This window comes from Ovis aries, chromosome 2 (genome assembly GCF_016772045.2).
Source record: "Ovis aries strain OAR_USU_Benz2616 breed Rambouillet chromosome 2, ARS-UI_Ramb_v3.0, whole genome shotgun sequence".
Lineage (NCBI taxonomy): Eukaryota > Metazoa > Chordata > Mammalia > Artiodactyla > Bovidae > Ovis > Ovis aries.
In genome coordinates, this window is record NC_056055.1 from 52,331,939 (window position 1) to 52,347,487 (window position 15,549).

At 43.7% G+C, this 15,549-nt stretch overlaps 2 protein-coding genes across 4 annotated transcripts in view; one reads left to right on the plus strand and one right to left on the minus strand.

Annotated features, from left to right (window-relative positions):
• The window catches only part of GNE (glucosamine (UDP-N-acetyl)-2-epimerase/N-acetylmannosamine kinase), a 67,389-nt gene extending 53,180 nt beyond the window's left edge, over positions 1-14,209 (plus strand). For all 3 annotated transcript variants that reach the window (XM_015093147.4, XM_042243259.2, XM_004004259.6), the window contains 6 exons: positions 687-897; positions 3,732-3,861; positions 4,195-4,416; positions 7,322-7,504; positions 10,145-10,261; positions 11,820-14,209. In XM_015093147.4, the coding sequence (XP_014948633.1) occupies positions 687-897; positions 3,732-3,861; positions 4,195-4,416; positions 7,322-7,504; positions 10,145-10,261; positions 11,820-12,055 (1,099 nt within the window). In that variant the 3' untranslated portion in view covers positions 12,056-14,209. The remainder of the gene's footprint in view (positions 1-686; positions 898-3,731; positions 3,862-4,194; positions 4,417-7,321; positions 7,505-10,144; positions 10,262-11,819) is intronic.
• The window catches only part of CLTA (clathrin light chain A), a 34,870-nt gene continuing 19,954 nt past the window's right edge, over positions 634-15,549 (minus strand). Inside the window, exon 5 of the mRNA XM_042243260.2 lies at positions 634-12,411. Coding sequence (XP_042099194.1) covers positions 12,324-12,411 — 88 coding nt within the window. The 3' untranslated portion in view covers positions 634-12,323. The remainder of the gene's footprint in view (positions 12,412-15,549) is intronic.

The window sequence follows — 15,549 nt, forward strand, 5'->3', positions numbered from 1 at the left end:
CCTTGGGCACTATTTTCAAGCTGTTTATCCTAACAGCATTCTCATTCTGCATTCTTAGGGGTCCCTGTCTGCTGGTGAGATAGGGCTTGTTAATACCCGCTATGACTCTACCAAGGGTTCCAGTGGAGAATAATTTATTTGTCTTAGTTAATTAATGTAGCACTTCTACCAGGAAATATTGCTTTAGCCTATCTGAATTTATGTATTAGAAAATAATGTAACTGATTTTCTTTAAAAACAGTACATTTCAGCATTTTAATTTAGACTCTCCTTTCTGTTTCAAATTAAAGATGTTTTCCTTTACTTGAAACTTTTTTTCTGAAAATAACTTTTTCCCCATAAAAGTAAAGATAAAAAGCAAAAAAATATTTTTATTATCCAAAACTATGATATATTGGCTTAAAAGAGGTAATTTTCCTTTGATCTTATTGGCATTTTGTTAATGATATCTCAGGCTGGAAACAGTTGTATTTCAATCAACAGTAGTTTTAGATATTCCATTGATAATATGAAGGTACTTAATTAAGTGTTGCTGAAGAGATCCAGGTATTGTTTTATATTTTAAAGGGAAAAATCCCAAACTATGAATTACCTGAAGTTTCAGATTCCAATAATACCATGTCCTCCATATAATTTAATATGTGCAAGAGAAACATTTTATTTAGTTGACTTTTTGGACATTGCAGTTCAAAGATATATGGGGATGGAAATGCTGTTCCAAGGATTTTGAAGTTTCTCAAATCTATTGATCTTCAAGAGCCACTACAAAAGAAATTTTGTTTTCCTCCTGTGAAGGATAACATCTCTCAAGATATTGACCATATTCTTGAAACTCTAAGTGCCTTGGCTGTTGATCTTGGCGGGACGAACCTCCGAGTTGCAATAGTCAGCATGAAGGTAAAATAACACCTAAGGTTATAACTTTATATCCCACATGAGTAGTTGATTTTCTTAAAATATGGTTGGAAGGTGGGACTATAAACATACATAAGAGCTTGTAATCATTTGCCAATAGTATTGACTTACAGTCCATTACAATGCTTGTCTTACTATTTTACTAATCACTAACATTTTAAAGAGGTAAAATTCTCAAGGAATTCAAGTTTGTAGACTTGAGCTGACAATGGGAGACCCATTAGACACCAGAGAGGGCATCTACCATGCAGGAGACCTGAAATTCTATACTCAGTAACAGCTTGGAGCACGGAGCATGTTGATTACTCTCACTGCCCTGGGGAGGGTATCTTCAGATGGTGAGGGGAGTTGCTTCTCCTCTGGATCATGATTTTAGTTGAGTTCAGCATACGTTCAGTCTCTTAAGCAAACCAGCACCATAGCGTTGACAGAGCCTTTATAAAACACCAAGACATCCGTGATAAAATAATCTTTGATGATGTGACAAGGAAGAATAAAGTTACCAGAAAAATCTTTGAAACATTATAGGTGTATGACATTTCAGGAGTCCATGAGAAATATAAAGGACTTTAAACACAAAGTCGTTTAGATCAATTTTTAAAAAGGCAAAACAAAACATGATTTTATCTAGTGAAACCAAAGGGCCTCCTTTATAAAATTTTTTTGGGGGGGCCACACTGCGTGGCTTGTGGGATCTCAGTTCCCTGACTAGGAATTGAACCCAGGACCTTGGCAGTAAGAGTGTGGAATCCTGATCACTGAACTGCCAGGGAATTCCCTATAAAAGTATTAATAGGGAACTTCCTTGGTGATTCCTTCCAAGAATATGCCTGCCAATGCAGGGGACATGGGTTCAGTCCCTGCTCGAGGAAAATTCCACATGCCTTACGAGCAGCTAAGCCTGTGCACAGCTGCTGAGCCCAAGTGCCACAGCATCAAAGACCCAGAGCAGCCAAAAACTAAATAAATTAATTTTTAAAATATTACTAGAAAAATGTTTTCTTAACATATGATGGTGATGATGATGTGAAGTCGCTCAGTCGTGTCTGACTCTTTGCAACCCCATGGACTGTAGCCTACCAGGTTCCTCCATCCATGGGATTTTCCAGGCAAGAGTACTAGAGTGGGTTGCCATTGCCTTCTCCAGGGTTCTTCACATATATTCCATATCAATGACCAACACCCTCAATAGTGGCAGGTCTAAAGATAGTCTCACTAAAATCACATGGAAAAGAAGGATATTTTCTGGAACATTATTTAACATAATTCTCAGAGTTAGGAAGGGAGTAAAGCAAGGAATGAACAGCAAAAATGGCGATTGTGCACAGGATAAAAAAAAAAAATTATAGATAATATGAATAAACCAACAAGCTTGTAGAATAACACAATTGAGTAAAATGGTTAGATATTATGATAAATATGTAAGTGTCAATAACTTTTACTTATATGAAATTGCAGATAAAGATTTGAGTTTTTCTGTAGGTGAGTATTTGTCAACCCTGATTGCACATTATTAGTGTTACATGGAAGCTTTAAAAAATTATACGGATGCCTAGCTTCCACACCAGACTAGATAGATGCCAGTCTCTGGGGGTAGGGACCAGGCATCAATATTTGTTCAAAACTGTCCAGGTGATTCTGATGCACAGTGAAGGTCAAGAAGCACAATGAGGTTTATTTTTAATGACAATCATTAGTGACAGTTTTAACCCTTGTAAATGGATAAAAAGCCATTAATTGGCCTCCCTGGTTGCTCAGTGGATAAGAATCCACCTGCCAATGCAGGAGACATGGGTTTGATCCCTGCTTTGGGAAGACCCCACATGCCAGAGCAGCTAAGCCTGTGCACCACAACTATTTAGACTGTGCTCTAGAGCCCGGGAGCTGCAACTACCGAAGCCCTATAGCGCCCTAGAGCCTGTGTTCCGCGAGAAGCCCCTGCAACGAGAAGCCCCTGCACCACAACGAGGGAAAAAGCCCACTCAGCCATGAAGACCCAGCACAGCCAAAAATAAAAAAAAAAATTTTTTTAAGTCATTAGTAACAGAAGAATGGAAAAAGAGATCATATTTAGAACAACATAACTTCTAAGAAAAATCTACACCAGAAAACTATGTGACCTATATAAAGAACATCTAAAAACTATAAAATAGAAAGCCTTGAAAAATCTCCTGGATGGGAGTGCTGAGTATTTTTTAAATGCCAGGAGTTTCCAAATTGAATTGAGTTTAACATAATTTCAGTCAACATTTCAGTGAGGCTTTTTAAAGTTTAACAACATTATTCTGAAATTTACTTAGAAGACACAAGTGGGAAGAGCACAGAAAAAAAAATTTAAAAACAAGAATAATTAGGAGGGACTATGCCTGATTGGTATTGAAACATGTCACCAAGCACTGTAATTTAATAAACACCATGGTTCAATACCATTATTGGCTTCAGTTATAGGAGATGATTAAAGTTTACTTGGCATTTTTATTTAGTTGCTTCAGTATTTAAACAAGGGAATTTTATCAACCTGAAAGAGTAAAATATGACCTTTCGGTGAAGATGCGGATTAGCCAGAAGAGAGGGCCCATCTGGTTGGCTGTGGAGTTGTCACTGCTTCAGTGGCCATATGCCAGGTTGGCTTCCTGGAAACTAGTTGGGTGTAACCAAGGGCTGGCCCAAGCCAGCAGGGGCTCTCTTCCCAAGCAGTCATCTGAGTCTGCAGTACTGTGCTAAAGCAATGTCTGATTTATCATGAGAATGGTCAGAGATTCACTGTATACTCCTCAGCTAAGACCAGTGAGACAGATCTGGTTTTTCTCTTTCAGGGTGAAATAGTTAAGAAGTATACTCAGTTCAACCCTAAAACGTATGAAGAGAGGATTAATTTAATCCTACAGATGTGTGTAGAAGCCGCAGCAGAAGCTGTAAAACTGAACTGCAGAATTTTGGGAGTAGGTGAGATTGTGAATTACATATCCAAGCATGTTCATTCCCATATACAAAGTTTGCTAAGTTCTGATGCATGACACGGAACATCAGGTCACTGTTGTGTGTGTAGATGGCTCCAGTCCTGTTTGTGGGCCCTCAGCAAACATTGTGAAAAGTATTGATGGAACTGTCAGTCTGTGGGGAGGCACAGGTTTAGCCTTACATTACCTTGCAGTCCTTGGTAATGTTTGTTTTAGGAGATCTTGGGTGAATAGTTTGTGTTCTAAGCCCAGAAAGCCAGCATAGTCTTCTGAGATTGCTCAACAGAATTATCTTCCTTGTGTTTGTCGTGGAGCTCAGGCATTTCCACAGGTGGCCGTGTAAATCCTCGGGAAGGAATTGTGCTGCATTCAACCAAACTGATTCAAGAATGGAACTCTGTGGACCTCAGAAGCCCCCTGTCTGACACTTTGCATCTCCCCGTGTGGGTAGACAATGATGGCAACTGTGCCGCCCTGGCAGAAAGGAAATTTGGCCAGGGAAAAGGCCTTGAAAACTTTGTGACACTTATCACAGGCACAGGTAAGAGTAGAGAAGGCTGCTTCGGATCTTGGTGTGTGTTGGGCACGTGCCTTTACCTTCAGGCAGTTTCACCTTCCCTTCCTGCTTCAGTAAGGCCTGAAGGCGAGAGCTGAGAATACCCAGGTCTTTTCTGAGCATGTGCCCGGCCCTGGGCGTGAATGTGACCTTCTGAATTGCCAGGAACTGTCAGAGCTCTTCAAAGCCCTTATTCCGCAGAGCTTCTCATTGCTAGTTCCCCAGCCTTTCTTCCCACTCTCTTTGGCTAGTATATTGTTTGTCACAACTATCATCCATTGCCTTAAGCAGCAGAAACCAGTAAGTATATCTTGCCTTTAAATGTCTTTGACAAGTGCCCCCTGGGTAGCCTCTCAGCCCTTTGAGCTAGAGAGTTCTGAGGAGGGTGAGATAAAGACCAGCCCTTTGAGCTAGTCCTCCAGGAACCACCAAGCAGGTCTAAACAAACCACCACAGTGTTTTGAGAATAGTTCATTCTCCTCCCTCCAGTATTGCCATCCGCACTGGGAATGTAGGCTGTTACTCATGGCCATCGCCAAGCTGGGAGGTGAAGGGTAGGGGTGATGGGACCAGAAAATGCCAGAAATCTCTAAGATTCAGCTGTTTTCTCTCAATTCCCCTGTTTGCTGTAAATGTTTGGTTAGTTTCCAGAGTTCCAAAAAAAGTTGATTCTGACATTTTTTGTTAGTTTATCAGTGCCTTAGTGGAGGGGTGGACTTCTGGAGTTCCTACTTTGTCACTTCTGCTGATGTTCCAATTCGTTTTTTAAATGAGGAAATGGATTCAGCTAGTCAGTGTTAGAGGCAACACTTGGTCTCACATTTCTCCCTTCAAACCCTGTGTGCTCTTCAATTCCATGTCAGACTCCCTCCACGTCAGACTCCCACCCTAAACGGATCACGCACTTAGTCTCAGACACAGTTTAACAGCTTGGATGTCATTTCCTAGTTCAGAGGAGTACATGCTTAGTCACTTCAGTCATGTCCGACTCTGCGACCCTAGGGGCCATGGCCTGCCAGGCTTCTCTGTCCATGGGATTCTCCAGGGAAGAATACTGGAGTGGGTTGCCATTTCCTTCTCCAGTAATAACCTGCAAATTAGAGGAGTGCGGATTGAGGAGTAGGTGCCACAGAAAGTAAGAGAGGGCAGCTCTAAAATGCAACACCTATTAAGGCCAAATGCCCTTTCTAATTCCTCAGCTCCATGACAAAAAAAATTCACTGATATTCACAATTATTGAATCATACATTTTTAGACAAGGTGGCATTAAGAAGAGCCAAAACTATTTAATATTCTGTTTAAGAAAGTGAAAGTGAAGTCGCTCAGTCGTGTCTGACTCTTTGGGACCCGTGGACTGTAGCCTACCAAGCTCCTCCGTCCATGGGATTCTCCAGGCAAGAATACTGGAGTGGGTTGCCATTTCCTTCTCCAGGGGATCTTCCCAACCCAGGGGTCGAACCCAGGTCTCCCACATTGCAGGCAGATGCTTTAACCTCTGCACCACCAGGGAAGCCCTTAAATACAAGAATACAGTCTCTCAGAAAACCTCCTATAGAGACACAGAACTTCAGATCCAGGTACTAACATCAAAGATTTCAAGGGAGGAAAGGAAGCCAGGTTGAAAGAAGGGGGAGGAGGCCGGAGAGAGGGGGCAAAAGGGGTGGCCTTACAGACATCTCCTGCCACCTACAGATGCCCAGGCAGTATGGGACTTTTCCCTGGGCCTCCAGAGAAGGGAGGACTGGAACTCAGCCCTACCAGAAATCGGACCAGACCAGAACCAGAATTCGAGTTCTCTGCCAAGAGAAGGTGATCAGTTTCCAACCCTCAGCTCAGGCTGAGGGCCCTTTGATCAGATTCCTGCGTCCAGGACTGGGGGACTAGAAAAACAGGGAAGGATAGGAAGGGTTAAAGAGAGGAAAGAGAGAGGTCAATAAAGTCTCTCGTTCCTTACCAGTCGGGGCACTCTGGCCAGTTGTCCACATCAGGAGGAGACCAGGGACAAAAGGGTCCCAGTTGGGGCCACTGGGTCTGGTCCATTTGCAGGCAAGCTGGCCCCTGAGTACCCCGAGTGGTCAGGATGTCAGTCTCAGCGAAGAAGAGTCCCCGCCAGAGTTGCCATTTGTTGCAGGAAGAGGGACCCCTTCCAGGGCCCGAAACTGGGCTCTTGTCTAACACTCGGAAATGAATTGTCCGAGGAGACACATGTGCTGACAAAGCAAGAGTTATTGGGAAAGGGCACCCGGGTGGAGAGCAGTAGGGTAAGGAAACCCAGGAGAACTGCTCTGTTTAAGAAAGCAGGTGTTAAAAAAAAAAAAAAGCAGGTGGTATATGAAACCTTTTAAAAAGATTATCTTATCTCGGATTTCCCCCAAAGCAGAGCCTGAAGCAAGGAGTTTGGTGTGGGTACTTTATTTTGGAGGTGATTCTGAGACACAGGACTGAGGCGGTGGGAAGAGTGGAGCAGAGCAGGAGAACCACTAGAAGATGCATTATCAAAGCTACCTTGGAAGCCTGTAGAATCCACCCAGAGCTGCCCACTACATCTGTTGGCTCCTGTCTCTCCTTGTTGAAGGTTGCCTCTGGGCAACGTGCTCCCATGGCTGCTGGCTCTTACTTGAGTGCCAGAGAAGACCTTGGTGAGAACCAAGCTGAAATCATAGTGATTCCAAACAGATGCAACACAGGGCATCAGAGGATCACTAAATATTTCCATCCAAAAGGAGTCCAGATGAAGTTTTGGTACTTGGTCAAGTTTTAGCTATTTAAGGAAGTAGGCACCATACAGGACCTCACATTCCAAAGTCTGCTAACAGAGGAGGCATCGCTGTAGCTCAGGTTTCTGTTTCAGGTGCAGAGCCACTTCAGTGATTGTCGTCTCTCACTATAGGAATCGGCGGGGGGATCGTCCACCAGCATGAACTGATCCACGGCAGCTCCTTCTGTGCTGCAGAGCTTGGCCACATTGTGGTGTCCCTGGATGGGCCTGACTGTTCCTGTGGAAGCCACGGGTGTATTGAAGCATATGCCTCTGGAATGGCCTTGCAGAGGGAAGCAAAAAAGCTACATGATGGTGGGTTTCTTTCATCTGAGGGATAAATAGCCAAGGGGTAGATATTTTCAAAGTAAATATTCCAAAAAGAGCTGAATCCTGGAAGCCAGAACTTTCAAGCTTTTCACTCTCTAGAGGAAAATCAGGACTCCGCATACTGAAGCTCAAAGCCTTTCTGGTCCTGACCCCTATTAACACTCTTCCTCTCCAGCAGTGGACAGGGACTAGGGTCTTGAGCTCCAGGAGAGCAGGGGAGATTTCTTTCATTTTTGTCTTCTCAACCCCTAGCACAGGTTGGGTATCTTAATACAGATTTAATGGAGAAGTAAAGGGATAAACATACAATTTTTCAAGTCTGAGTGGTCTTTTGAATTACAGCTGTTTCTGGACATGTTATAAATATCAGGATGGTTTCCAGTCTAATGTAAGAGGGAATCATTTAATATCATTATAATATGGTGTGTCAAGTGCAACGAGAATGATGGCCAAGGAACATACATGCATATAGGAAGGACACCAGTGTCCCCTCCCTGCCCTCTCCATACAGGGAAGGGAGCATTGGGCTGTCTAGTGGAAAGGCAGAGGGTAAATAGAATTACTGAGGCAAGTTCAGATGAGCCAGGCAGCACTTCCAAGCATAGGAAACAGAGGTGTTGTTGCATAAGGGCAAGGCAGGGTATAGTGTAGCCAGAGGTTTGCCAGGACCAGCAGCTAATGGAGAAGCCACTAAAAAACTTTAGGGAAAAGACAGATCTGAATTTTAGGTTGTTCACAGAACTTGTTTTCTAGGAAGACGACGATAGTTGAGTGGAGGATGGCTTTAAGGGGGACAGTGTTCTGTATGACTTGCAGTTCTCTGGTTGGGTAACTGTGGTTGGGAATCTAAGAGAAGGAATAGAGTCTGGCAGAAGATGATGGTTGGGAACCAGTGGGATGTGCAGGAGCAATGGACAGAAGGCAGCTGGCCACAGGGATCTGATGCTCAGGAGAGGTGATGGGGCTGGACTTGGAATCCTTGGCATTGAGGTAGTTATTAAGCCTGTGAATGAGACTTGGAGTGAGATGAACTGAGGGTGGAATCCTGTGAAACATCAGTACTGGTAGGCAGGGAGGAAAACCAGGAAAGGGTAAAGCCACAGGAACCAAAAAGGGAGTGGTTCAGGGAGAGAGTGGAGGGTAGTGTCAAGTGCTGAGCAGAAGGCAACCAGCAAGTTCATTGGTTTGACCCTGAGGAAGGACCCCAATTGAAGCCATGAAAACTGTTGATTTTCCACCTCATTTTTATCATCAACCCCACTAAGAAGTCTAAATGCTTAGACACTTTTTCCTAGTCATACCACCCCATGAAACTTGAATACCACAGAAACATTGGTTATTTAAGTATTCTCTGTATAAAATTTTTTTGCCACTAAGGATCAGTTTTTGCCCCCATGGGGATAAATGCTCATCTTAAAGAAAGAAGTTTGGTCAGGTAGTGGGAGCAGAAAGCTAACTACCCTGACTAGGAGGGAAGAATGCCTTGAGGGCGAGGCATCTGGGTGCCCGCACGGGCGGAGAGGAGACAGCGAGGGTGCAAGGAGATGTGGGAGCAGAAGTGGGGGTTGAGAACCCAGGAGAGGATCGGAGAGGGGCCCATACAAGGCCCTGGGGCAGCAGGGAGGAGTGAGCTACAAAGCCCAGGTTGGGGGTGTGAGAACACAGGAGAGGATCGGGGAGGAGCCCGTACAGGCCCTGGGGAGGCAGGAAGGAGGGAGCTGCAAAGCCCAGGTAGGGGGTGCGGGAAAACAGCCCTGTTCATAGGCAGGGGCAGAAGAGTAAAGGGAGTTCCTGCCTGGAGGTGTCTTCCTAAGAGGCCAGAGATATTGACAGTGGGGGCAGGGAGAGACAGTCTGAGGAGATGAAGGCTGAGAAGGGCCCTGAAGGGGACTGGCAGAGTGGGCAGGGCAGCTGTGAGGGCCCCTGAAGATAGGAAGCCCCCAGCTTTTGTCTAGGTAACCGTCTTCTCGGTTGGGATTTTCTCCCATCAGAGATGGAGTAACAGCCGATGAGGAGGGAGAGTGATCTAGGTTGGTGATTCGGCAGTGTCAGGGCAGAGGACAGGGACTGTAGATAACAGGAATACTACATTCATTTAGCATTTCCTCTGGCCAGCACTTGGAATCCTGCTAGGGTAGGTATCGTTACCCTAGTCTTAGAAGAGAAGTGCGTGGAGGTGACGCGTGTGGGCAGGGTAGTGCAGCCAGCGGGGGCGGAGCTGACAGCTGAACCTAGGTCCGTCAGCTCCGGAGGCGCTGGGCCTTCCTGCTGCTGTGGGGCACTGGCAGCAGCCTTGCATCTCAGCTAGACAAGGAAGGAGATGAATGCAGAGGAGTGCTGGTAATTTGCAGGAAAAAACACTTCATGACTGTTTAATACGGAATGGAGAAGCGAGGGAGGGTTTTCTAGTTAAAGAAGTTTTGGATGATGTATAGCCAGGCAGCAAAGGCCTCTTTGGCAGATGTAGTATATGGATATTTATGATGACTGCAAAGTGCGAAAAAAGATGATCATCTTCCCACTTGGGGGCCTGCTGCCCACAGACACAGTTCTAAGTGTGGCCTTCCCACGGGGCTGCCGCAGCTTGTGAATGACTGCTGCTCCTTCTCGCCTCTGCCCAAACAGAAGACCAGCTCTTGGTGGAAGGGATGTCAGTGCCAAAAGATGAAGCTGTGGGCGCACTCCATCTCATCCAGGCTGCAAAACTCGGTAACGCGAAGGCCCAGAGCATCTTGAGAACAGGTGAGCACACAGCTCTGGGCAGCTCTGCCTGGGGGCAGCCCGGAGCTCCCGCAGGTGCCCAGCTGGCCTCAGGACCAGTGCTCCGTCATGTTTGTCCAGAGGTAATTTTTGTGCTTACTGAGGCAACAGGGAATTGCATTCAAGGTATTTGGTAGCACTGCCTTTTTATTTTTTAATTGGAGTATAAATGCTTTACAGTGTTGCATTATTTCCTGCTGTACAACAGTGTAAATCAGCTCTAAGTATATAAATATATATATCCCACTTCCCCCATCCTTCTGCTCTAGGTCATCACAGGGCACCAAGCTGGGCTTCCCACCAGCTGTCTGTCTTACACATGGCAGTGCAAACGTGTCAATGTGTTCCACCTTCTCCCCTCCCCAACCCCGTGTTTCCACAGATCCGTTCTCTGTCTGCACTTATATTCTTGCCCTGCACATAGGTCCATCAGTACCATTTTTCTAGATTCCATATGTATATGTTAATGTATGATATTTTTCTCTTTCTGACCTCACTCTGTATGACAGACTCTAGGTTCATTCACATCACTACAACTGACTCAATTTAGTTCCTTTTTATGGCTGAGTAATATTCCATTATATTTATGTGCCACAATTTCTCTACCCATTCATCTGCTGATGGACATCTAGGTTGCTTCCACGTCCTGGCTGTTGTAAATAGTGCTGCGGGGAACACTGGGGTACATGTGTCTTTCCGATTATGGTTTTCTCAGGGTATATGCCCAATAGTGGGACTGCTGGGTCATGTGGTAGTTTTATTTTTAGTTTTTAAGGAACTTCCACTGTTCTCCATATTTAATTTTTTAAAGACCTTCCTTACTGTTCTCTGTAGTGGTTGTATCAATCTATATTCCCACCAACAGTGCAAGAAGATTTCCTTTTCTCCACACCCTCTCCAGCATTTATTGTTTGTAGACTTTTTGATGATGGCCATTCTGACTGGTGTGAGGTGACACCTCACTGTAGTTTTGATTTGCATTCTGTAGTGATGCTGAGCATTTTCTCGTGTGCTCACTGTCCATCTGTATGTCGTCTTTGGAGAAATGTCTGTCTAGGTCTTGTGCCCATCTTCTGATTGGGTCATGTGTAGCACTGTCTCCCGCTCCCTTTTGTGTCTGTGTCGGGTCCTCGGTGCTGCTCAGGCTCTCTCTAGTTGCAGTGAGGCTTTTCACTGCAGTGGCTTCTCTTGAAGTGCAGGCTCTACGGCACACGGGCTTCAGCAGTGGCAGTGCATGGGCTTAGCAGTTGTGGCTTACGGGCTCTAGAACACAGTCTCAGTAGTTGTGGCACAGGGGCCTAGCTGCCCTGTGGCGTGTGGAATTTTCCCAGATCAGGGATCGAACTTGTGTCCCCTGCACTGGCAGGCGGATTCTTAACTATCAGATCACCAGGAAAGTCCATAAAGAGCTTTAAAAGCACTACTTCCCATGAGGCTGTATAGGTGAACTATTCCTGGCTAGTGCCCTTTTTCACATTCCTCTTTGACTTTGGATTGGGCTCTCTCCCAAGAACTTATTTTAATTTTTGTTTTCCTGTAGCTGGAACGGCTTTAGGTCTTGGGGTTGTGAACATCCTCCACACTATGAATCCTTCCCTTGTGATCCTCTCTGGAGTCCTAGCCAGTCACTACATCCACACTGTCAAAGACGTCATCCGCCAGCAAGCCTTGTCCTCGGTTCAGGACGTGGACGTGGTGGTTTCAGATTTGGTGGAACCTGCTCTGCTCGGCGCCGCCAGCATGGTTCTGGACTACACGACTCGCAGGATCTACTAGGCCTCCCAGGAACGCAAGAGGACAGAGACTCGAGAGCTCCTTGGTGGAATCAGGCTGTCTTCTAGATGAGCACTTCTTATTAGGCAATCTGGCAGGTGACTACGGCAGAGAAGTTTTTGCTTTTAGTCTCCTCTTCCAAAGTCAGTTTTCCCAACCTGATTTTGTAGATGCTGCTCCTCCTGGGGTTATTTAAGCTCAAACCTTGTCATACTCTTCTGTGCCAAAAGGAGCTACAACAGTAGCCAAGGACGCCTTAGGATTCCATTTACTAGATGTACCACTCAGACCTGCAGGCCTTGCTCGGGGTGGGACCTTGATACTGGAGTTTTGAGTTATTAATCCTTCCTCCTCTGACCCTAAATTCAGAACACAGAAAGGGATCCAGTCAGGGAATGGAAGGAAATCTCACCACGAAAGGCTTAAGTAAACTCTTAAAAAGCAGTTTTATTGAGGTATTTTTTTAAGTGCACAATTTGGTAAGTTTTGACATCTATATGAAATCATGGCCACAATCAAGACATCAGGCGTATCTCTCACTGCTGCACATTACTTGCTGAAAGATGTCATTTGCTATTACTCTCTCAGAATCTTGAGCAACTGTAGATCAGAGGTCTGAATTACAGTGGCCTTAGTGACCTTGTCCTTATCTTCTTAAGGACCGCTGAGAAGCCACTAGGACTTACAGTCTCTGAAAGATTAACCATCCCAGAAGGATCTTTGCTACTGAGAACAGACACGTCTCTCTCCAGTAGCTTTTCACATTGTGTTGAATATGACTGGAGTACTGATAAAGGCAGTGTTTATTGTGTGTTATATACCTAGAGCCCTGGTGGCTCAGACTTACCATCTGCCTACAATGCGTCTGCCTACAAAGCAGGAGACCTGGGTTCAATCCCTAGGTCGGGGAGATCTCCTGGAGAAGGAAATGGCAACCCACTTCAGTATTCTTGCCTGGAGAATCCCATGGATGGAGAAGCCTGGGAGGCTACGGTCCATGGGGTCGTGAAGAGTCAGACATGACTGAGCGACTTCACTTTTGCTTAGAGCCCACATCTGTGAATCTGGATTCTGGCTAAGTGAGATTCCATGTTTGTATTGGTGTCAAGATGCAGAGGCCAAGGTTCTTGCTATCAATTTCAACCTGGAAGAAATACTAATAGCCACCACTTATTAAGTGCCTATTGTGTACCAGGCTCTGAACTTGGTGCTTCATATACATTATTCTAAATTCTCACAACCAGTAAGGTAGGTGTTTTAATTCCCATTTTATAGAGCCCCAAACTAAGTCTTAAGTGGTGTGCCTAGAACCACATGGCTAATGAGTCTTAAAGATCAGATTTGAGGCAGGTCCCTCTGTGCTTTTTCTGCTAAGCTACACAACCTCTAGTCATATCAAAATCTTCCAAAGTGCAAATACATTCTGATTTACTCCAGGCTACCGAAAGCTTTCACAAGAATATCTCAGTAGCAAATGAACTGATTTATCCTTGACACTATCTCTCAGTGGTGAATTTAATAAAATATTCTTGTATGCTGTGGAAATTTTGCCAATATAGTATTTCGTCTAGTGACAGGTTTTTATGGGTACTTTTAAACAATCTATAAATTAGCATATGTTTTTCAGATTTATTATTTTAGGAAAACCTGAAGGTTTCTACAACATATTATTTCACTTGTTCACATGTAAAGGAATCAAGATTGTATTTGAATTCCTTCCTTCCTGGTGGGTTAATGTGAAAAGATAGGCTGGCTGATTCCTAGAACTCTGTCAGCTCTGAAATAATCTCCAGGTCCTGGCTGAAACATTCCATGCTGATTCCTGGGAAGGAAGCTTGCTGGCTTGGCCATCAGCGTCTGGGGCCAGTCTGTACTGTGAAGGGGCATCTGCTGTTCCTTGGTGAAATCTACAACTACTGTATATACCAGACAGTTGCATTGCTATCAAGTTTCATACCAAGTATTTGGAAGAATGGTACTGAATCTATAAAACCAGATCTCAGTTTTTATTAAATTCATGGAAAGGCTAATATATTCCAACATAATTATTACAACTAGCTAAAATGATCACATCTTAATTTATTTTAATGTAAATATTTTTATGTTACTGTTCTGAGCCAAATTCTAAAGAAAAAATAAATTATTTCCTTGTGGAAATCCTGACATTTTTCTATTTTGTTTTGTTCTTAATTAGCTCATTAGCTAAAAACATTTCCCTCCCCAAGAGATTTGTTATACTGCTTACTATTTGAAGGTCTTATAACTTCTTTAAGGTATTTAACATGGACTTAACAATCCCCCCAAAAGTTAATAGAAAGCATTGTTATATAACTTAAAATACATATATATTGCAAAATGATCACCGCACTGTTAAGCTAACATCATCACAATCCATAGTTAAGTTTTTTTCCTCGTGGTAAGGACTTTTAAGATTGATTTTAGTAGCAACTTTCAAATATGCCTTATGGTGTTATCAACTATAGTCACCATGCTGTATATGACATCCCTGTGACTTATTTTATAACTGGAAGTTTGTACCTTTTAACCCTCTACACCCATTCCCCACCTCCTAACCCCATCTGGCAACCACCAATCTGTTCTCTGTGAGCTGGGTTTTGTTTTTTTGAGATTCCACGTAGCACTTAGATCATATGGTATTTGTCTTTCTTGGTCTGATGTCTTACTTATTTAGTATAATGCCCCCAAGGTCTATCCATGTTTCACAAATGGGAGGATTTCATTTTTTTTTAATGGCTGAATACTATTCTGTCATCTATATTTACACCAGATTTTATCCACTAATCTGTCGATAGACACTTAAGGTTGTTTCCGTTATCTTGACTGTGTAAGTAAGGCTGCATATACTTCTTGGAGTTAAGGGCTTCTGTTTTCTTTAAATACCCAGAATTGGAATTGCTGGATCATATGGGAGTTCCATTTAAGTTTTTTGAGGACCCGCCATACTGTTTTCCATAGTGGCTGCACCAGTTCACATTCTCACCAACAGGGCGCAAGGGTTCCCTTTCTCCTCCTTCTCACCAACACTTGTAATTTCTTGTCTTTTGACAACAGCCATCCTAAGAAATGTGAGGTGGTATCTCATTGTGGTTTTCATTTTCATGATTAATGATACTGAGCACCTTTTTCCTTTACCCATTGGCCAGCTGTATCTCTTCTTTGGATAAATGTCTGTTCAAATCCTCTGCTCATTTGTAAATTGTTTCTATGCTATTGAGTGTATGAGTTCTTCATATATTTTGGATATGAACCCCTTATTGTATGTATGATTTGTAAATATTTTCACCCTTTCAGTAAGTTGTCTTGTTGATAGTTTTCATTTTGCTCTGCAGAAGCTTTTTTGTTTGATGTAGTCCTACTAACTGACCATATACATGTGAGTTTATTTCTGGACTCTTTGTTTTGTTTCGTTGATCCATGTGTCTTTTTTATGCCAATTATTATTTTGATTACTACAGCTTTGTAATATGATTTGAAAT